This window comes from Pogona vitticeps, chromosome 1 (genome assembly GCF_051106095.1).
Source record: "Pogona vitticeps strain Pit_001003342236 chromosome 1, PviZW2.1, whole genome shotgun sequence".
Lineage (NCBI taxonomy): Eukaryota > Metazoa > Chordata > Lepidosauria > Squamata > Agamidae > Pogona > Pogona vitticeps.
Window position 1 is genome coordinate 21,148,454 of NC_135783.1, and position 22,985 is coordinate 21,171,438.

Sequence of the window (22,985 nt, forward strand, 5' to 3'; positions counted from 1 at the left end):
GCCGATGGTGGTCTCCTCACACACACGTTTTTCCATCCTCGGTCTTCATCCGCCAAGAGAATTAGTCCCCCCCTTTCAGGAGAGAAATAAACAACGCATATAGCAGTACCGCTTTAGAAGGGAGAACTTATTGCTGACTGTTTTTTTCAGAATGGGACTTTTTAGTGTTGTGTGGTTGCGGGAATATCTGAGTGAAGCTGGAAGAGAGAGCGCGAATATATGTAATCAACAGCCGGCAACGGTCGATACGTTAACTGAGGGTGTGGAGCCGGATCTTCTTTTGCCGCGCGCTTCTCTTTCTGTATTATGGCGGCGGGGGTGTGTGAGAGAGAGTTAGAGCGCGGATGGATCCGAGAGGGCGGTGAGGTGGTTTATGAGACTCTGCCGGCCGGGGAGTTGTGTTCAGTGTGAGGAGGACTACCGAACGATTAGGTAGTGGCAGCGAAAGGAAGAGGGACTGACCGACCGACGGTGCGCCACTCCCGCCTTCTGGTGCCTAAGAAGGCTTGCACCTATTTCGCGCATTAGCAGCAGTAGCCGCCGCTAGGCCCGGCACAAGCCAACATGGTTAGCAAAAAAGGGGGTTGGGGGTGCTGGTCGGGCGAGGGAGGTAATGCTGCGTCGGTCGGGGGTCGAATGTAGTCGGAGGGTTGGCTCGCATGTATGGCTGATAAGCTTCAGTGGGGGTGGGGAGAGAGAAGGGGAAGCGAGAGAGAGAGGAGAAAAAGCGCGCGCGATTCAGTCCTCCCTCGGGTCTGGCAGCTGGTGGCTCGAGAGGGGCTTGTGAGGACAAGGCGCGTGGGAGGTTGACATCTCCGCCCTGCCTGTGTCACCGTTCCTCGTTTGGATTCGAAATTCAAACTGACGCCAACGGTTGCTCAGGGCGCCATGCTGGTTCTTTCGCGTGGGGGGGGGGGGAAGAGAGTGCGGTATATTTGTGTGTCGAGGCGATAACAGTTTACCTTAGTTAAGATTCCTTGGGGGGGGGGGTTTGAGACCGTTGGCATGGGGAGGGGCGGGTGGAACATCGTTACTATAGTAATCGGTTTGTCGCTGCTGCTGCACCCTTGCTATATATACAGTATATATATATTTAGTTGGGGACGTATGGGGCATTGCAAATGTATTGCATCTTCCACATTTAACTGCGTTGTAAAGATTGCACATGCAAGGACTCCGGCTGGTGGGGTTGGTTTTTTTTAATTTTAATTTTTTAAGCCGTCGCTGCAGTTGAAATGACTTGCAGGGATCTTCACATTTTTAATAGTCCGTGGAGTTGGCGGATTTTTTAAAAAAAATTTTGATGGGTAATGGTTTATTTAAAAAATTGAGTGGGGAAAGGAGGCGAAGATTCTGCAGGGCTATCGCATCATAGGCAAGTAGATCATTAAACCAACCACTGGGGCTTCATTTCAGCGGTCGTAGGGTGGGGGAGTAGAGACCAGCGTTATCATTGTTGCTTTTTTCTTTTGTTTTAATCAATGACTGATAAGAGTTAAAAGATTGGGATCTCAACAGTGGTTTAATTCAGACTTGTATTTTTGTCTTATCGCTCTGAAGTTGTTCAGAAGTATATGGGAATTGAGTAGGAGTGTATTTCACTCCTAAGGTTTCTTGCTTGATAATTTAGAGCAGAGATCCTGCAGATACTAGTGTTCCTGCAGAGCTTTATGGAGAAGGAATCAAAGAATAAGACCTGGTTCTACCACATTGTCCTCATGGTCTGGTATAGTTATTTCTTTGGAAGGAAATGTCTGGCATCTGAAGAACCTTCGTGAACTGTGTGGTGGCATAATGCGGAGTCCTTGCAGCTTTCTTCCTAGGCTTGAACAGCTGTAATGAGAGAGCCACTCTCTCCCTTGCTGTCTTTTTTTGACCTAATATTTGTATCCGTTTGGGAACGGTATGCTTTTTGCCTTAAATGAAGCCTTTCAAGACATACTATACTATACTTTGTCAGAGACCTTGATATTCATAGCCTCGATTATGCTGTAAAAAGAGGTAAATTCATTTCTGGCTTAGCCCTGACCTCAGCTTTTACTTTTAGGATAAATTTTATCTTACTGAAATGTAAATTTATACAATTGCTAATTGAAATTTAATTAATGCAGTTTTACTCAAGTTTGGCTAGTTTTGATATTAAATTTCCATGCAAGTGTATCAGCTACTGTATACTTAAATTTTCTTAGTCTACTTTCTCAGACACTAAGCTGATTTTTATGTCTGAGGAACTAGAGTTCTCCAGGAAAGCTCACATTAAAATGTAGCAGTTAGTCTTTAAGGTTCCACAATGTTGTCTAATTTTTTTTTTTGCATGATACACGCTTTCAGTGGCCCTGAAAGTAGTTCATATCACTCAAAGTTCAGGTATCTGTTCAATGACAAGATATTAGATCTGATAGTACTGCAGAACTAAAAAAAATTTCAGGGGAAAAAAGAAGGTAGTGTGATAATGCATAGCATTTTGTATTTATTGAATTTTCCTTTACCACATGGAATGTTTAGAATTGGCTGGTTTCCTAAATATTTCTCAGTTCATTAGAATGACCTGCTTGAACACTACTATATGCTCAGATGATTCACAGGCAATAAATATTTCTGTTATATATGTACTCTAGAGATATATTTATAAAATTGTCAAACTGCACTTACAAACCGCTTAGAATAAAGCTGTTTGTGAAAGTGAGATAGTTTAAAACATGGACAGTGTCAATGTAACCATCCAATGTTATAAGCACCTTATGAACATCCAGTATTCATGCTTTTACATGTATCCTGTGAAGATTAGAGTCACCACAGAATTTGTTAGTTCTAATATGTCATCTGGGCGATCTTCAGTTTTTCAGGATGGCCACAGTTGGATTTGGTGGCTTAACACATGCCTGGAATACAAATAGCTATATTTGGGGCTGTATCATATGGGCTTCTACAATTGTTGTAGTGGCACCTAGGAAAATAAACTTGGTATAATCTATGGAGGATTTTGTTTTCTGGACAGTGGAAATAATTTTAGAGCCTGCTTATATTTTTGATGTTGATTTAGAACTTAAGTTTGATTAAATGGCTAAAGAGGAATGCTAATCATTGCAGCATACTGAGGAAGAATATTGTTCATTTTAGTGTCACTGGTTTTGAGGGAGAAAAGCTACTATCTAAAACACAAGTTGACCTAAATTTCCTGTTACTGGTTGCAGTCTTGCCAATTGCTATGGCTTCAAAGGCATTCTGGAAGCATACATTTTTGTTCTTATCTTGAACCTACTTTTCATTGGTTTACTTTGTTCTGGCCACAAAGGAGGTTGCTATAGACTGCCTTTCTTTTGATTTAATTAGATCCACCATAGTAGTTCTTTGGATTCTTTTCAGGGATGGGGAGTGTTTAGGTAATGGCTAGTAGACACTGGAGTATCATCAAGTATTGTTTTTGCCAAGAGATAGAGAAGTCTCCATTATGGTCTGGAAAGACATATGCAGATCAGTTTTCCAGTAGTGGTAGATGAGATGCTTTGCAGTAGTTACAAACATGAAAGACACATTTAAAACCTTTCAAAACAATTTTGGAATAATTTGTTCACATGACTATGAGATTTGCTTCTTTTGACCATAAATAGAATATCAGTACTTATAATTTAAAGCATTGTTTGATTAAGTTCTTACATTCTGAAGGGGCATTTTTAGCTTTATGTTTGTATTATAGCGATCAACATCTGGGTTTGTGAAACTCACTGAATCCTGGCTTTGACCAAAGACCCATTTTGATATCATATTCTTATCCCCCATGTGTACATGGGATACTGACTTTTCCTTACAGCACTACATGCAGTGCAGGGGTACTACATTCACCCCCTACATTTGATCATATCCTTTTTAAAAAACATTCACAATTACAAGTGCTATTCCACTTTTCCTTGTTTATGTTTCTTTACCTTCCAAGACGTGCTTCCTTCTGTTACCATAAAATATGCCTGGACTGTAAAACCAGGTGCTTTGGATTACTGTATATCCTTAGGTATTACTAAGATTTCAAGTCCCAAACAAATACCTGTGGTTGCCGGACTAGTGTAAGTTCCATTGGGAAGTGGATGCTTTCTAAAATGAAAAATTGCTTTTTATATTAATAATTTGAAATGAATGTTTTTTCTAGCTGTTTAAAATTTATTTGCTTTGCTTCTAGTGCTTAATTTGGAATGGTTATGCTAGAGCATCAACAGTGCCTTATTAATACTCAAAGCATATATGAGCAGTGTTTATTGAACATAGCAAGACAGATGTTCTTGCATAACAGAACCTTGGCACATTGCAAATTCCAGATTTATTTATTTTATTTATTTGTTCGATTTATATCCCGCCCATCTGGTATATTCTATCACTCTGGGCGGCTTGAATTGTTCAAGGGAAAAGAGGCTTACTGACTAAAATGCCCCCACCCCATTCATGTGCACATTTCCCTTCCACTTACAGTAATGGAGGCATATATCCAGCGAATTCAAATTATTTCTGCTTCCCGGAACTTCAATATATTTTGTAATTAAGACCCTGCGAGAAATAATTTATAGGAGAAGTAAAACAGCAAGGCCTCAGTGAATTCAGTTTCTTAGGAGATGCTTAGGGCCAATTGCATTCCACTACATGAAGGCTCCTTGATTATCCACCGTATTCATGGTAATCAAGTGTGTACTGGGATGTTCAGTCTTTTCTAGTCACTTTATACATTGCTACCTGTGCTCCAGCCCTCCATTTCATTTCACAAGTTCAGCTAACGGCCTACAGTTGTCAACCTTTAGGCAGCAGTGGAAGAAATGGGGCAAGTCCATATGTCCGTAGTCCATTCTTACTCCTTTATCCTCTTTTTACTTCCTTTTACTTCCTTTGAGCCCACAGGTGACCAAAAACTATGCTTTAGCACTAGGATAAAAAAAGAACATGATAGGAGAGCTACTGAGATGTAGTAGGGATGGTGCAAACTTGCTGGTTTCCTGAGTGTGGGATTGCACAACTATTGACATGTAGGCTAGACTACCAGCTATATATGATGGTGTTCAAGGGCTCCTAAGTCTCCTTTATTTTTGAGTTACAGAAAAAATGGTTTGTGTGAGTCAAAATGGAAATTGTTTTGTTTAGTTGTCTAAAGTAGTACTTGGATACTAGTAAAGTGTTTCAAGAGAGATAGTAAAGCCTGCATATTATGTGTCAATAAGTTGTTTTAACTTAAGGTGATCTTATTGTATTTGTTCATTTCTTTAGATATTTATTCACTTAGATGTTCAGGAAGTGGTTTATCAATACCGTCACCACTCTTAAATTTAAGTGTGGATTTGAACTCACATCCCTTACACTATCCACTACACCTCACTGGCTCTAAAGAGTGCATTCTCAGTCTGACTATAACTCTTCATTTGTGGAGGAAGCTATTTTGGCTAGGTTTAAGTATTTTTGCATCATTTTCTCTGTCTAATTGAAACTTCCATGCCTTCTTGCTTGGATTGGTTCTTGTTTTGTACACTTCAAACATTTTTCTTAATGTTAGAAGTGTTTCCTGATTCTAGGAATTCTTGCATGCTGATTGATAAAATACGAATTCACCTAAAAAGGTGTCCCCCTGATGCATGACTGATTTGTTATAACATGATTTCAGTGGGGATGGTTTTAAAATAATACTACAGAAAATCAGAGTTGAAACTCATGCAGTATTGTGTGGATTTGAGTAGTGGTTTGATAGTCCTTGCAAATGGTTGGCATAGCATATTTTAGACGAGTAGCTTCATGACATTAGTCTCTTGTTCAGGTAAACAGTTGCTATGGAGTAATCGGATTTCTGACTTAATCTGGCTCTTGCTTCTCACTCAGTTCTTTCTCAGTACAGTATGATACAGTAGCAGGTGAAGGTCAGCAAAATAACTGGTTCATGTATTACAGAGCATGTTACTTTAAATTTGAGAAAACTAACAAGGTTTATTTATTGTACTTAGATTATCCAATAAACAGAATTCTTTGGATGGTGTAGTGTGCATTAAACATTAAATACAACCAGTAACTAATAACTACAACCAGTAATGCAGATAAAAATAATGCAACAAATGAGACCAAATTAAAGCCACTAGTGACGAGGAACTATTTCCACTTTTGAATAGCTCACTAAAAAAACCTCTTATTTTGAACTCTACACATCATGAAGAACTGAAATGAAGCTTACTGCATGTTGCCAGTTGAGCCTTTGTTGGATGTATTTGTTTTCTGTAAACATTAACGTGCACTTTAGAAAGGTCCAAACATTATTGATCTTACAGAAAAACTTCTGTAAAAATCACAAGATTGTTCAGAACTTCAGGAACAGTATTGAAAAACAAACTGTGGAGCTTTCTAGTCTTCCTCCTGTGTGAAGCTGCTGATGAATTGTCATGCCAGACAAAGCCAGCTTTTCTTTAATACATCACAGTGGTTTGGCAGTTTGTCCAAGGGAAGGTGACTGATAGAATGGGAATAGTGAGGAAACTTCAGAATCACTTACAGTGTAACCCTTGAAAGCTAAAATGTGTAGTGAAATTAGAGTTAGCTTATTTTTAGCCTGGTTTGTTATGAAGGTTTAATAAATGTTTTATCTGAAGGTTAAATGTTTTATTCTAAACTCACAGTAGACTTAATGCTGTGGTTAATATTACAAACTTGAGCTTGATGGTTTAGGAACACTTAACTATGCAACATACAATCTAATGGAAAGGTCTTAGAGATGTCCGTACTAATACACTTGTTCAGTTCTACAGCAACACAAACAATAGTGTTCTAAATAAGAATTACAGTAACTTGTTTTTGTTTACATTTTTTAGCTGTAATAGTTTTCTTAATTTTGCTGCATTTTTACGTTTTTTAAGCATAGGCATGAATCCTGTAGAATGATGTTTGTATTTGGTATGTATCACTTGCTGCTGCTCATTGACAGGGTGCTGAAGTCCATCTTAGTTCTGCAATCAGCCATGTGGCCCAGTGTGCCACCAAGATGTGCCCTGGCACCTCATCAGTTAGTTGTGGCAAGTTACACAAATCTTCCAATAACATTAATGCAGTTATGGCCTTTACAGCTAAATATTACTATGCTCTGTTGAATCTAAGGGCATATTTGGAAAAATCTTAACTGCAAGTTACAGTATTCGTTCTTAAAGTAGAAGATAGTGAAATATGTGAAAAGCACTGATAACATGATTATTAAATGGTTTGTGTTGACATCTTAGGAAATTCAATATTGGAAGGCTGAAAGTCTTTGTGGCACATTGCAGTATTTTATGTATGACTGGTTGATCAATATTTACTTTTAATTGGTTTTTGGAATATGATACTGGTATAACATTGCATGAGCAAACTATCACCAAATTAGTTTGAGGAAGTGGACTTTAACCACAAAAGGCCACATTAAAATATAGCAGTCTTTAAGGTGCTACAGTGTTTTTGTCTTCTTCTTTTTTTATGTTGTTTTTGTGAGATATGCTGGCACCAAGTTAGTTTACTGTTGGTGCATAGGCCATTAACTAATGGCAAATCATGTCAGATCCTCATGTGCCAGTTCTTGACCAGAAGAATTTTTTTCCCTTTGTTTTCCATAAAATTGGGCCAGAACACCACTAGCAGAAATAACATACTGGCCTCACTCAGTGAGCAGAGAAGCAAAGGCTCTTAGCATGTTACTTTTCTGCATGTTGTGAAGAAGACAGATTCCAATTGGTCTCATCTGGATTTACGTATTGGTTCAGATCTTTGTATCTGACTCTGGTGTTATCGAATTGGCCTTTTACCTTTGTTTCCATTCCTTTTTCTTTACATAGGCTGCCTTGGTACTTTAAGCCTGAGGGTACAGTCTTGATTGAATGCTTATGTAAAATAAAGTGTATACACATTAGAAATAAAAGCAAACTACTGTAACTTCTTTTTCCCTCTTTTCTAGGCTGATCAACTGACAGAAGAGCAAATTGCAGGTGAGATTTTGGGATTACAGGTCTTGTAGTCATGTTTGTGTGTAACTTTTGAATATGTTCTGGCTTGAAAAATGTATCTTCAAACATTGGGTCATTTTAATTCATGTTTCACAAGAACTGCTTTATAAGTTTAAAATTAACTATAACTAGAGCCTCCTGGCAATCATCAAGTCACATGATCATGATACTGAATCCAAAAGCAAAGGTTGATAGTCCTAGATTGTTCTAATCTTAAAGCAGGCAAGATTTTGAGACTTGCAAGATGGACATTTTAGTCTGGGCATTGGAAAGCTGGGGAACGGGGAACAGAAAAGGCAAAAATCATGCTGGCCAGAGTCTTATGTGTGTTGGAAGTCCTAGGATGGAGACTGCAAATTTGTAGAACCAACTTTAGGGTATCAGGTTTAATGTCAGGTAAAGCTGATATTTCACAGATTCCTCCTTTCCTCTTTAGCTCACTGCTACCCATGCTGACCCATGAGTCTTCTGACCTCACTGGGCAGATCTTGAATTGGTGAGTAGGTAGCAGAGGGAAAAAATAATGGATATTTTCTCCTGTTTTAGCTTAGAGAAGTCCTTTGCAAATCAAAGCCTTCTGTCAACTGAGATAACCAGGGCTTGAAAATTTTTAGAATGTCTCAGCAGTCAGTCAAAAATTTCACCAGACAGCATGACCAGGCTATAGCCTTGCAATTTATTGGGATTGGGAATCACTGATTCATACCGTCAGACTTAGGTAGCTTTATTACCTGCGTGCCTGTGGGGTCATGATGCTTGTATTTTGAATGCCTTTCTTTTGAATGTCTCCAGCAAAAATAAAACTGAAAGCAAAAGCACCCAGCCTCTTAAGGAGCCACAGTTCCCTCCCACCCCAGGATGTGTCATCGTTTGTTTGAAATTGGGAACAGGGAATCTCCATATTCTCCAGCATGGGACTCCTCTACATTCTCCTGCAGAGCTGTATCTCTGTGTGTACTGCTCCAACTCTCTTCTCGCGAGAAGAGCGCAGTTTTCCTTTAGCAATGGTGGGGGGGAGGGGAAGACTGCAGGATTAGAGAGAGAGAGACAGGCAGCGCGGGAGCTGTGACTCTCAAGCAGCATTTTTCACTTGTCATAGACACATTTTTCAAGCCATGCAGATAACAATGTTTGATGGTACCCTGTTGTTGCATATATGTTCATTAATAACTGCTTGACTGTTACAAAATGAAAGCTAAATTTGCTAAAGCCCATTGAATGTCATGTTTCTTGTTTAAAATCGTAAAGAAACTGACAATTCAGTATGGCAGTATAATGCAAGTTATTCATGATTCCCAGTGCAGTTCAGGTTAAATTTCTAGAATTCCTGTATTGCCTGTGAGGTTTTTTTCCTGCCAAATTGAAGCTCTATATTTATTACATTTTTATACTGCTCATTTATCAAGATTATTGTGAAATTGTGCTGCAGAATTAATATTGAATTAGTACAGTTTCCACTGAGTGCAGCCATTTTATTGATACAGGTATAGCTAACAGCTGCTGGATAGTGACACTTAATTACCTGCTGTACTGGTTGTGGCCTTAACTTTATAGTGTTCAGTGCTGTGATGGTTTCATGTTTAAATATCAGATTGCTAATTTAAGGTTCTCAGATGACAGGTATTCATTACACCTTTCATAAAACATGACTGACACTCTGCCAGTGGAAGGGTCTGTAAAATTCAAAGCTGTTGTTTCCTGGGGATAAGTGAATGTGTTGATACTGCTTCATCCAGCTCATGTGGTATTCTTGGTGTGTGTTTGTGTGTATAGACTCTTATAGCACAAAGTGGCATATGACTCAACAGTTATGACCGGGAACTGTGTGTGTGTTTTGTTGCCATTGCTATCAAGGTATAATAATGTAGTATCATTGTAGAATAATGCTCCAATAATGTTTAACACAGACTTTTTTGTAGTCTAATTTACTAATTCTAGCTTCATTTAATGACCTTATTTTATGGGAAATGATTAATGACACACACAGAGATAATGTGGCCACTTCCTGAGGATTCCAGTTGCAAAGTTAAAACAGATTTGTGTCACCTGGGAGATTGGAGAATAATCTTGTTCCAGAAAACCACTAGCTGACATTTCTGAAGTTGTGTAAAGAAATATGCAGTGCCTTTTTGTGAGAAGCCGGGGGGGGGGTTGCTTGTACAACAGCAAACAGGTGATTGTGCAAAACTATATGTGGAATTTTAGCATTTTGTCCACATTCAGTGGGTTTCTGTCTAGGTCTTTAATGAGATCTATTATGTCATAAGTTTTTTAAATGTCAGAAGGTATTTTTGCTTGCTGCATCGTCTGGAACGTGGTACCTTGTTACATGTTGACAATATGTTTACTGTTAGGTAAATTTTATCTTCCTTGATAGCTGATGGGATTGAGAGAAAACACTGAATAACCTAAATTGATGCCACTAAGGAAAAGAGGTATTTCTTGGTGACAGAGTTTGTGTACGTTCTTATAGAAGAAAACTGACTTGGTGTAACTGGCTTCTGGCCATTCTGACTTCCAGTAATTTCCAGTGAAAGTACTGTTATTACAGCCTACAAGAGATTTACACGTACATTGGACGTTTAATGAACACTTGAGAATGGCAGTATACGGCAGGTTGTGAGATCTATTCTGTACATATGAAGCAAGCATTTTCCACTTGTTCAAAGCCTGTGTGTGATTCACATTGAAACCTATGAAATGGTAATTGCTAAAAGCTGAGATGAGAAGATGTAAGTTGTCCAGATATTGGCATTTAACAAAAAGTTACATAATTGTACCATGTAGTAAAAAATGTGGGATACGGCAACAGAAAATGTGTGCATTTGTTTACAGAAGACATGCATCTGTGACAAAAGAGGAGAAATAAAAGGGTGGAACTGTGTGGCCATTACAAAATAATGCAGGAATAGGCAACACCTTTATGGGCCACTAAGAAAGCAAAAATCATATGCTATGTGAGCTTTTGTGGGTAAATCCCACTTCTTCAAAGCAGGTACCAAAAGTCCAGATGTTTGTGGCAAGATGGGATTTGCCAGATTACTCTTAGATGTAAATTTCTTGGCAAGACGAATTTCACCAGGTATCATCTGTATTCAGTGAGATAGGAAGTTGTTTTAAAGTTATGTTGAGGCAGCTGTGGGTTGGATTTCACACTCCTGTTCTCGAAACAAAGGGGCAGAAGCCATGTACGTACACAAAAGATGTTTCTTCTTGAATAGAAAGACTGTACATGAGAAATTGAGACATTTAAATTATTTTGTGCAGCTCTACAATGTATTGTGTTTTAGAAACAAGTGGACATTTGCCCACATGAACTGTTCCTGCTCTCTTAGTCTGTATTAAGTGCCCAAAGTTGTAGTACAAGACACAGCAAAAAGCAATATAAAAATTAAAATATAAGAAAAATAGGAGATAAAGATAGCAGAGAAGGGTAAAAGAGCAGCAAAACAATACAGTGCTTCAGCAGAATAAAGGTGCAATTGTATACAATAGTGGTACATGTTTGTGGTAAACTAGGCTGTACAGGAAGGAAGTTCTAAAGTCTCAGTGCATTGACTGATGAGGCACCTGTGTCCCAAAGAAACAATTTACACTGGCAGAGCAGAAAGGCTTTTGCTAGTTATTTTAAAATATGGATGCCACAGCATAGGAGAAAGTGATGAGGTAACATGGTGAGAGACTTAAAAGATAGGCAAGCAGTTTAGACACTTAGATTTTAATCAGAATATGAAATTGTTTAGATGTATCAATCATTAGTAGGCCTATAGAGAGAGTTGAAAGAAATATAACTGAGCAGAATTTTATTTAAAAAGTGTTTGATAATACTTTCATGGCAGTGCCCAATTTGATGATGAGTCTGGGAGAATTCAGCTGTTCCTGTTTAAAGAATTTTTAATAGTGTACAGTAATTCATTTAATAGTGGTCAGTAATCAGATAGGCGGGGTGTAAATTAAATAAATAAATAAATAATTCATAGAGTTGCCAAAACTTGGAAGCAGTTTGATGGTGCACAACAACAACAACGACAACAACTATAATAACTGTAATAATAATAGTATTAACCTTGATTTTTAAACTAAAGTAGGTCTAATGGTATTGGTCGGGATAAAACATAGATCTCAAGTCCCAAAATCATTGTCTTGTTCCTATAACAGTCATGGGAAAGTAGTATTTCTGTAGTTTATATGGAGGTGCTGAGATCAGGGGACTTAAATAAGACTATCTAGTGAGTTTATAGAAGAGGTGAGGTTAGGCCTAGACATCTAATTCATACCTTGATCTAAATCCCTATGCTAGCTGTGTTCCCTAAGCTGTAACTAATTACAGTGGTGCCCTGCAAGACGATGTTAATCCGTTCCATTGAAATCGCTGTCTTGTGAAATACGATTCCCCATTGGAATGCATTGAAATTCATTTAATGCATTCCAATGGGGAAAGTAGTCGTTGTTTGCTAAAATCACCCATAGGGAAGCCATTTTGCGAAGTGTCGATCAGCTGTTTAAACCGCTGTCTTGTGAAGCATTGGTCCCAAAAACACCCATTTTGTGAAGAGCTGATCAGCTGTTAAAATCGTCTTGCGAAGCATCGGCCCCGGGGGGGGGGGACCGTCTTGCGAAGCATGGACCGAAACATCGTATAGCGAAAATCGCCCATCGTATAGCGATCACAAAATCTCATTGTCATGCAGATTCGTTATTTTGTGAGGTAATCGTTTAGCGGGGCACCACTGTAGTGTTTAATACTGTAGTATGAGTTCCATATAACACCATTTGGTCCTTCCTCTTCCCTTGTCTTAAGTTAAAGCAGAATTGAATAAAAATTTTCTCTGGGCTCCTGTGTAGTTTATGGAGGGATTAGACATTTGCATTGTGTGTGCATTCTCATTGGAGAGGGGAAAAATTTCTGCACTGTATGCATGTAACTCTTTGTTTTAACCCTCCACTAATATTGTCTAAACCAGCAGTCCTCATCCTTTTTGGGCCTTTGGACCAGCTGAGCCTCTGAGAAAAGTGCCCCCCGCAGGTGCACGTGCTCTTGCCCGCCGGCATGAGCGCACGCCCACCCATTTGCTCGGGCACTCGGATGCATGCCTGAAGTGGTGGCAAAGTGTGCAGGCAGGCGCCCCGGCGCGTGCATGAAGAGGTGGGGGAGTGCCCACACTGGCTCTGGCACACACACACGTGTGCAAAGCAGCTGGGGGGAAGTGCGGGCGGGGGGGAGGTCTGTATTCGTGGCCCGATCTGGCTCAGGCTACAGACCGGCACCGGGCCATGCACCGGAATTGATGACTTCTGATCTAAACCCAGTAGTGATTTTAGCAACTTTTTCTCCATATGTCTGATGAAGTCAACTTGTCCATGAAAGCTACAGTGGGGTCTCTACTTAAGAACTTAATTCGTATTGGAAGGTGGTTCTCAAGTTGAAAAGTTCTTATGTTGAATCTGCATTTCCCATAGGAATGCATTGAAAACCATTTAATCTGTATCTGCTCTTTTCCGTCCATAGAAACTACAGTAATATTAAAATATAATAGTCTTTAAAGTGTCACATGTTGTCTTTTTTGTTTTGCTTGATTCTTTGGATATTAAGAGATTTTATTGTTTCAAGTGATATATAATTATTGCTTATTAGTAAAGCTGTTTAATTTTTTTTGAAGACTTTTTTGTGAAGAAAAATCTAAATGTATGCAAGACTAGATACTTCAAACATATTTCTGTTCACTCATTTTTTAACTAATGAAGATATTTTATTGCCAAATTAGATCGTTTAAGGCATACTTTTATGTGATGTATTGATTCTTAGTGTTCTGCAGGTTATAGACACCAAATTACTTTACAGTGGGATTCATTATTTCAGTGCAAAAACCCATTTTTGACTCTGTATTTTGGACATTGACCAGAGTTAATCTTTAAAAATCAAATAGCTTTACAAGTGCCATATTCCTTGTTAGCAATTATAACTATTCTCTCGATGGTCACATTATTCATTGAAAACCAATTAATCTATAACCAGCCATTTTTGTTCCATTTTGGGTTTTTTTTTTTCTTTTTCTTTTTTTTTTTTCTGTTCTGTAGGTCAATTCTCCGGCTGCAGGTCGAACCTAAATTTTGCAGCCAGAGAAGTCTGTAACTCGAAAAGTCTGTAAGTCGAGGGTCCACTGTATAGTGAGAACATGAGCACTGCTAGAACAGTGATAATAGCTATAGCCAGACTATAAAACATGAGTAAGGAGTATTAGTGATACCATGTATAATACAGGATTATAGATAAAAAGAAACTCTAGGAACAAATTTGGCTATCAAATTAACCTATGTAATCAGGTAAACTAGTACTGGAACATAGTGTCTGCTTCATCAGTTCTGTGGAAGTCTTAGAGGTGGAAAGCTTTTTTAAAAGGCAGCCAGTATAGTGATTTATTATCCTGTTGATAAGTCACTTCTGACTTACAACAATAGTATGAATTAATGATCTTCAGGAGGTTAACAGGCTTTGCTTAGGCATTGTAAATGAAAAAGTGGCTTCCTTCTTTTTTAATTAACAATAATTTGGAGTATTGTATATGCATCTGTGGTTTTTTAAAAAAAGAATATTAAATGAAGATATTAATTTAAATGAATTTGAGGGCACGTCATTTTGGGAAGCTTTTCACTGGCCCCGATAAGTTCTGCCAAGGGAAGCCCCACATCAGCGGAACATAGAGTGTTAACAGTAGTCAATTTTGGAGATCACCAGCACATGTACCAATGTCCTTAGCCCCTCTCCCCATCCAGGTAGGGTGGGGCCAAGCAATCAGCCTCATTTGGTTGCTGGCCAACCAAACGTGGCTGCAATCTGGGAATCCCTTGAGAGAGCTGGGTCCAGGAACATGCCAGCCCTAAGTGGAAGGGTTACACTGTCTTACCTCCCCTAACCTGTCATAAGGGCTCCTGAGAATTAGGATCTTGGTTGTTGAGTAGAAAATTAAATTCTGCATCAGCTTTGGAAGATGGAAGCACACCTGCCTATAAACCATTGCCTTCAGCTTCCCCTTTTGAGAGGTTGTAGGCATAAAATTTTAAATAGTTCAACTGGAATGCCATCACCTCCACTGGCCTTGTTGTTAGCCAAGCTTTCTAAGGCCCACTTGACTTCACTCTCCAGGATGTCTGGCTCAAGGTCAGCAACCACAACTGGGTTGTCCAGGATATCCAAACCTTTCTGGTATAATTCCTCTGTGTATTCTTGCCACCTCTTCTTGATGTCTTCTGCTTCTATTAGGTCCCTCCCATTTTTGTCCTTTATCATGTCCATCTTTGCACAAAATGTTCCTTTAATATTTCCAATTTTCCTGAACAGATCTCTGGTTTTTCCTTTTCTATTATTTTCCTCTATTTCTTTGCATTGTTCATTTAAGAAGGCCCTCTTGTCTCTCCTTGCTATTCTTTGGAATCTTAAAAGATGATGCTGTTAAGGTGCTACATTTAATATGCCAGCAAGTTTGGAAAACTCAACAGTGGCCAGAGGACTGGAAAAGATCAGTCTACATCCCAATGGCAGTGCCAAAGAATGCTCCAACTACCGTAAAATTGCACTATTTCACACGCTAGCAAGGTTATGCTCAAAATCCTACAAGGCAGGCTTCAGCAGTATGTGGACCAAGAACTCCAAGAAGTACAAGCTGGATTTCGAAGGGGCAGAGGAACTAGAGACCAAATTGCTAACATGCGCTGGATTATGGAGAAAGCCAGAGAGTTCCACAAAAAATCTACTTCTGCTTCATTGACCACACAAAAGCCTTTGACTGTGTGGACCACAGCAAACTATGGCAAGTTCTTAAAGAAATGGGAGTGCCTGACCACCTTATCTATCTCCTGAGAAATCTATATGTGGGACAGGAATCCACAGTTAAAACTGGATATGGAGCAACTGATTGGTTCAAAATTGGGAATGGAGTACAACAAGGCTGAATATTTTTCCCCTGCTTATTTAACTTATATGCAGAATACATCATGCAAAAAAGGCTGGACTGGAGAAATCCCAAGCCGGAATTAAGACTGCCGGAAGAAATATCAACAACCTCCGATATGCAGATGAGACCACTCTGATGGCAGAAAGTGAGGAGGACTTAAGGAACCTTGTAAGGAGGGTGAAAGAGGAGAGTTCAAAAAATGGTCTGAAGCTCAACATCAAAAAAACTAAGATCATGGCTACTGGCCCCATCACCTCCTGGCAAATAGAAGGGGAAGGTATGGAGGCAGTGACAGATTTTACTTTCTTGGGCTCCATGATCACTGCAGATGGAAAGAGCAGCCACGAGATTAAAATACGCCTGCTTCTTGGGAGGAAAGCGATGACAAACCTAGACAGCATCTTAAAAAGCAGAGACATCACCTTGCCAACAAAAGTCTGCATAGTCAAAGCTATGGTTTTTCCTGTAGTGATGTATGGAAGTGAGAGCTGGACCATAAAGAAAGCTGACTGCCGAAGAATTGATGCTTTTGAACTGTGGTGCTGGAGGAGGCTCTTGAGAGTCCCCTGGACCACACGGAGAACAAACCTATCAATTCTAAAGGAAATCAACCCTGAGTGCTCACTGGAAGGACAGATCCTGAAGCTGAGGCTCCAATACTTTGGCTATCTCATGAGAAGAGAAGATTCCCTGGAAAAGACCCTGATGTTGGGAAAGTATGAAGGCAAGAGGAGAAGGGGACGACAGAGGATGAGATGGTTGGATAGTGTCATCGAAGCTACCAACATCAATCTGACCAAAGTCCGGGAGGCAGTGGAGGATAGGAGTGCCTGGTGTGCTCTGGTCCATGGAGTCACGAAGAGTCGGACACGACTGAACGACGACGAGGCATAGGAATGAAGTTTGTATGAATATACCTGCCCTTGACGATATGTGATTTCTTGCCAAAGTTGCTGACAATGAACAATGTGTTCACATTTCTTGCAATGTATCTGACCCCACCAGCTCCTGCATGGCGTGCAAACCTTAATGTTAACAGATGAGGTGATACATGGGAGTATTCGTTATGTCTAGCACAATATCCTTTGCAGCTTCATGAAACAGCCCAGTGTACTCAATAAAGAAAATGTTGATATTTCATCGTTTTGCACAAGAATGATATTATGAACATTGAGAATCAGCTGTGATAGAACGTGGTGAAATACTGCCTTCTCTTACTGGAGATGCTAGTGTATGACATCCCAGCTGTCCCCATGGCAGAAATTGAGTTCTGTTTTTTGACCTGGTGTGGACAAGCCTAAAAGAGCTCTGGTAAATCAGATCAACGGTCTGTCTGTGTCATCCAGCATTATGTTGACATTGCAGCCAGCTACCTAAGGGGAGCCCACAAACAGGACATAGAATGATAATGTGTAGGGCATTGAAGCACCTTTCATTTGAAGAAAAACATATTGATGGTTTCAATTTATAATATTCTAAATTATATTGAGAAACCTGCACAGAGATTTTTCCTCTCTGTCAGGAACTATAAATTTACAAAGCTTTTACTGTGGATTATGTGCAGACAGGCACAACCTACTTGCAACACATGTCCTGCTTTAATACACTTCCTCAAATTAAAGCAGGTCTTGTCATCCTAGCCGCCTGGGCAGTGCTAAAAGGCTTCCCAGCTATTGACATTGCTGGAGTTGGAACAGCAGCTTGACTGTTCAACATGCAGGGAAAATAGAGTTCCTGATGCTCCGCCTGCACCCTGAGCACAAACATCGGCGCCAGCTGGCTCAGGTAGTCAGAAAGCCTCTCAGTGCTGGCCAGGCAGTGATTTTATTTTTGCCAGGGGCAGCTCCAGCTGCTACATTTTCACCATATGTTGAACAGTAGAGGACTCTGCTACCTCAGTCCCAGTGCTGCCAGGAAGGCTACTGCCACTGGCTGGTTGGCAGTGAAAACTCTAATACAATTTTTTTAAAGTGCAGATTGCCACCATTTTAAAACTGCCATAGGGTTTATGTCATTTGCAGTGACAGTGGTCATTGCACATACCACCTGTTTTTTCTCAGATATGAAATTTCAGCTTGTTATAAATCAGTTGCCCAGTAAAATTGATGGGCAGTGTATTTTGAGCAACATACTACTTCCCACAGTGCATAATTGATGGAGAATTCACTGGCATAAAATGTATTGGGATCTAACATTACTGATCTTTATTTGAAGCTGAATCTTGTTATTTCTTGCACCCAACTAACTAGCTGGGTGCCGGAGGTGGAAAAGTTAGAAATATTATTTTAAAAGTTATCATTTTTGCCAGAATCCAAGTTGCATAGGAAATTATTTAGAATCTTAGGCTGACCAGACCTTAGTGAAGTCAAATTATTTTGGACTTGTATTTATCTCAGTTGTTTCAGACATAATTCTAAGTCCATTGGAGACAACTGTGAGCTCCATCAATTCAATGGGCCTCCTCTAACTATGACTTACTTTAGCACTGTAGTTTCAATAGATATACATGAATAGAATTTACAGATGAGTTAATTCACTAAATCTGCATTCATTCAGTGGGCCTTTTCTAACTGTGACTTGTTTAGCATAGTAATTAGTCTGCCAGTATCAATCAGTGGGACTTGTGGACGAGCTGATTCTCAAGCTACACTACATTCCCCCATTGATTCAGTGGGCCAGTGGTTAAGTATCTGGCTGTGGAGGCAGAGGTTGGGAATTTAATTCTCCACTGTGCCTTCTATGAATAGAGCCAGTCTGTGTGGCCTTGGACAGGTTACACAGTTCCAGGAAGCTCCCAGAAGAAGGGAATGGCAAACCACTTCTAAGTATTCTGTACCTGGAAACCCTGAAAAAGGGTCAGCATAAGTCAGAATTGACTTGATGGAACATGAGTATTGTTATATTCTGCAATTTTCTAGGGTAAGCAACAGAAATTTGGTAATGTTTCTCAGTGCTCTTGTAGTTCATTGATTTTATAAAATAGCATGCAAATGTTACTTTATACATGTAGAAGAAAAAAAACCCTGCAAGCTTTCTCTTTTTGAGTTGTCTGATCTATCTATCTCACAGAATTCAAGGAGGCCTTTTCACTATTTGACAAGGATGGAGACGGTACCATAACAACAAAAGAGCTGGGAACAGTGATGAGGTCACTTGGGCAGAATCCAACAGAAGCAGAGTTACAGGACATGATCAATGAAGTAGATGCTGATGGTAAGCTTTATCAAAAGCATTTTAGTGACTAAATGTCAAAAGAACTCTTGGTAATAACCAAACTGTTTTACAGGCAATGGCACAATTGATTTCCCAGAATTTTTGACAATGATGGCAAGAAAAATGAAGGATACAGACAGCGAAGAAGAAATTAGAGAAGCATTCCGTGTATTTGATAAGGTATTTAATTTCTGTACATGAAGGACTTATCTGGAACTGAGGAAGAATTTTCACGATTGGGGGGAGCTTCCTGTTTTGTACATATAATAGTGTTGCACAGCCATTTGCACTTTGGGTGGATGGTGTAACTCATTACTTAGTATAGAGGTTTGCATCAATTTCTGGATCTCATGAAGCCCTTTCCATCATATGAGGCTTGTTAAAACATGGAGTCAGTCCTCCAGCACCAGCTGTAAATTTCATTGTCTTTGCTTGCCAAAATTAGGGCTTTTATGTATTAGTGCATGCTCTAGAACACTGGTTCTTAACCTTGGGTTACTCAGGAGTTTTGGACTGCAACTCCCAGAAGCCTTCACCACCAGCTGTCCTGACTGGGGTTTCTGGGAGTTGCAGTTCAAAAGCATCCGAGTAACAAAGGTTAAGAACCACTGCTCTAGAACAGTGATTCCCAACTTTGGGTCCCCATATGTTTTTGTATTATAACTCCCGGAAATTCTGGCCAGCACAGCTAGTGGTGAAGGCTTCTGGGAGTTTTATTTCAAGAACACCTGGGGACCCAAGACTGAAAATAACTGCTCTAGAAGTCTTTTTGTGCAAATTGTTCTTTACTTTCTTAATGATCTGGAGACAGTTAAGTCCTCATTCTGTAACTATTTCAAATAGTGTAGTGGTGTGTGCAACAAGATACCATGCTGCCATTGTACTGTAACATTGGCAGGGGGTTCTGTTGATTTCATTAGCCTTTTTTCATTAGCATTGGCAAGCTGAACAACAACTTCTGGTGCCAACAATTAGCTGCATAAATGTTACTTGTTTCTGAAGTATAAATTATACTACATTTTTTAGAAACCACTTTTAAAAAAGTATTTCCCAGTTACACTTTACTGAATTCAAATACAGTGCATAGTTTTAGTTTAAAATCAGAAACTTTAAATGCCCTGTGTGCACTTACTGTGTGCATGGTGGTCCAGAATGGAGTAACTGTTTCAGGGTGCCATACGGGGATGAGGAATACAAATTATACCTAGTCAAGATAGTTAACAGAGTCACCTTGCTATTGTCTTTGTACACTTCACATGTACTAACTTGTTTAATTTGGAATGCAATCAACTTACTGACATAGTCAAGTAACTTACCAATGTTTTCCAGGATGGTAATGGTTATATTAGTGCTGCAGAACTTCGTCATGTGATGACAAATCTTGGAGAAAAATTAACGGATGAAGAAGTTGATGAGATGATTAGAGAAGCAGATATTGATGGTGACGGTCAAGTAAACTATGAAGGTAAAAGTTTATGAACAGTTTTCTAATTGGATAAAATGTGTAACTGCCTGAGCCTCTCAGCTAGGATACACAAAACTGAGACTTCTGTGCTAGGGTATTCTAGCCTCATTCTGTTTCCTGCTGCTTCTGTATTTACAATAAGAATAACATCTAGTCCAATATATCCTGTCTATCACTATCCACAGACCCCAGTGGCCAGAATTCTATTTGTGCCCACACAAGTTTTGCATAACTTACTGTGGCAAATTAATGAGGTGCTGGAGTGCTTCTTGATCACATACCTTATAACACATCCAATTGTGCAGTCTGCCACAGCAAGTTACAGAAAGCTTTACGCAGGCATCAGTACCATTGTAGGCTCTTTACCACTGTTCCCCATAGAGCTCCAAAGAACCACTCATGAAGATTCAGTTTACCAGTCTGGTTTTTAAAAAAAAGCTGTACAGGGGTTTTTCTAAGAACGTGTCCTAGAAATTTATCTTGATTATTGAACTACATTAGAGAAATTAGAAATGGTCTTGCTACAGTTTCAGCTGCTACTTTAGATTGCTTTCAACTTTACTGTATAAGGTTATGATTGGTTTGGCTGATTTCAGTTAGCCTAATTCACAGAGGTAGTAGCATAGTGTGTACAACCATATAATTAATAGCTCTCGTTTTGTGTCTAGAACATTATATGAATCTATTTTATGTGTTTAGGACACTTACAAGGCTTATGAAATAGTACATTACAGTGCAAATTAAAAACAAAGCACAGTTTTTAAAAAGCTTTAGTAATATAAGTTAGTTAGCTTGTGTCTGAAGGCTCTATGGGTTTGTCACTTGCTAATTGTAGCTTTTCAGTTAGGTATAAGAACTATGGAAACACAACTGAGCATTATATGTTGGTGTGTCTGAGACGCTGACCATATTTCAAATCGTGAACAAGAGGTGATGATTGTAAGAATTCTTTCTCTAAATGTATTGGAAAGTGGGATCACTAATGATTAGTAGTGAAAAAAGGTTAGGAGAAAGTAAGTAGACAAGTTGAGAGCAGTCCTACTGAAATGTAATGCCTGGTATAAATAGAATCACTCACTACAGCAAGTTGTTTAATTTTTCATCTGATTGTGAACAGGAATACTTACAAACTTGACCGTGTCTTTTTTCCTCTACAGAGTTTGTACAAATGATGACAGCAAAGTGAAGACACTGTACAGAATGTGTTAAATTTCTTGTACAAATTGTTTATTTGCCTTTTTCTCTGTTTGTAACTTATCTGTAAAAGGTTTTCCCCAACTGTCAAGAGAATATGCATGTATAGTAACAAACTCATTCCTCCATGTTTTCCCCTTTTATCTGTCATCCTGATATTTTGGGAAAATGATCAAAGTAACAAATGTTTGCATGTGGCTTACTCTGGATATTTAAGCCCTTCTACACTTCTTAAACTAGATGGTGTTGGTCAAACGAGGGGACATCTAGGTTATGCCTGTTTAAATTAGTTATTTTAGGAAACTTAGCATGTTGTTGAAATGTAGTCTTAACTCTGTGTGGACTATGTACAGTCAACAATATGGAACTTAAAAAGTTTGCACTATTGCAAAACGGGTGTATTATCCAGGTACTCGTACACTATTTTTTGTACTCCTGGTCCTGTACCAGAAGACATTTTCTTCTATGGTTACTATGCTTTTAAAACCTTTTGTTCAGCCACTTATTTTCAAAAGAATCCGCTTATGGCACAACTTGCCTCAAATCCATTCCAAGTTGTATATTTGTTTTCCAATAAAAAATTACAATTAACTCATATTGTTTCTATGCCTTTTTAAATTACTGAGTATTTCTGCTTTTAATGTTTATTGTTACAGTGGTGCCTCGCTAGACAGTTACCCCGCATGACAGTTTTTTTGCTAGACATTAGCTTTTTGCGATCGCTATAGCGATTCGCAAAACAGTGATTCCTATGGGAGAATTTCGCTGGACAATGTTTGGTCCCTGCTTCGCAAACCGATTTTCGCTAGATGACGATTTTGACAGCTCCCTCCGCGCTCGCAAACAGGTGTTTTCGGGAACTAAGCTTTGCAAGACAGTGATTTAAACAGCTGATCAGCAGTTCGCAAAGTGGCTTTCCTATGGCCAATCTTCACTAGACAATGACGATTCTTCCCCATTGGAATGCATTAAACAGGTTTCAATGCATTCCAATGGGGAAATGCTTTTCGCTAGACAATGATTTCGTTAAACAGCGATTTCAGTGGAATGGATTGTCATCGTCTAGCGAGGCACCACTACTTTTGAGGGACTACAAACATAGGTTGTATTCAGATGTTATGATGATGCTCACCGTTCCTGTACATCACCTACAAGAAGGCAGCTGGATGTGTTTGTTTC

The 22,985-nt window shown here is 39.2% G+C and overlaps 1 protein-coding gene across 1 annotated transcript; it reads left to right on the forward strand.

Annotated features, from left to right (window-relative positions):
• The first annotated feature begins 124 nt into the window (after positions 1-124).
• Positions 125-22,401, forward strand: CALM2 (calmodulin 2). Its single transcript, XM_020796893.3, has 6 exons — positions 125-567; positions 7,934-7,964; positions 19,004-19,147; positions 19,221-19,327; positions 20,477-20,612; positions 21,770-22,401. The coding sequence occupies exons 1-6, from the start codon at positions 565-567 to the stop codon at positions 21,796-21,798; spliced, it is 450 nt and encodes a 149-aa protein (XP_020652552.1). The 5' UTR covers positions 125-564; the 3' UTR covers positions 21,799-22,401.
• The last annotated feature ends 584 nt before the right edge of the window (positions 22,402-22,985 follow it).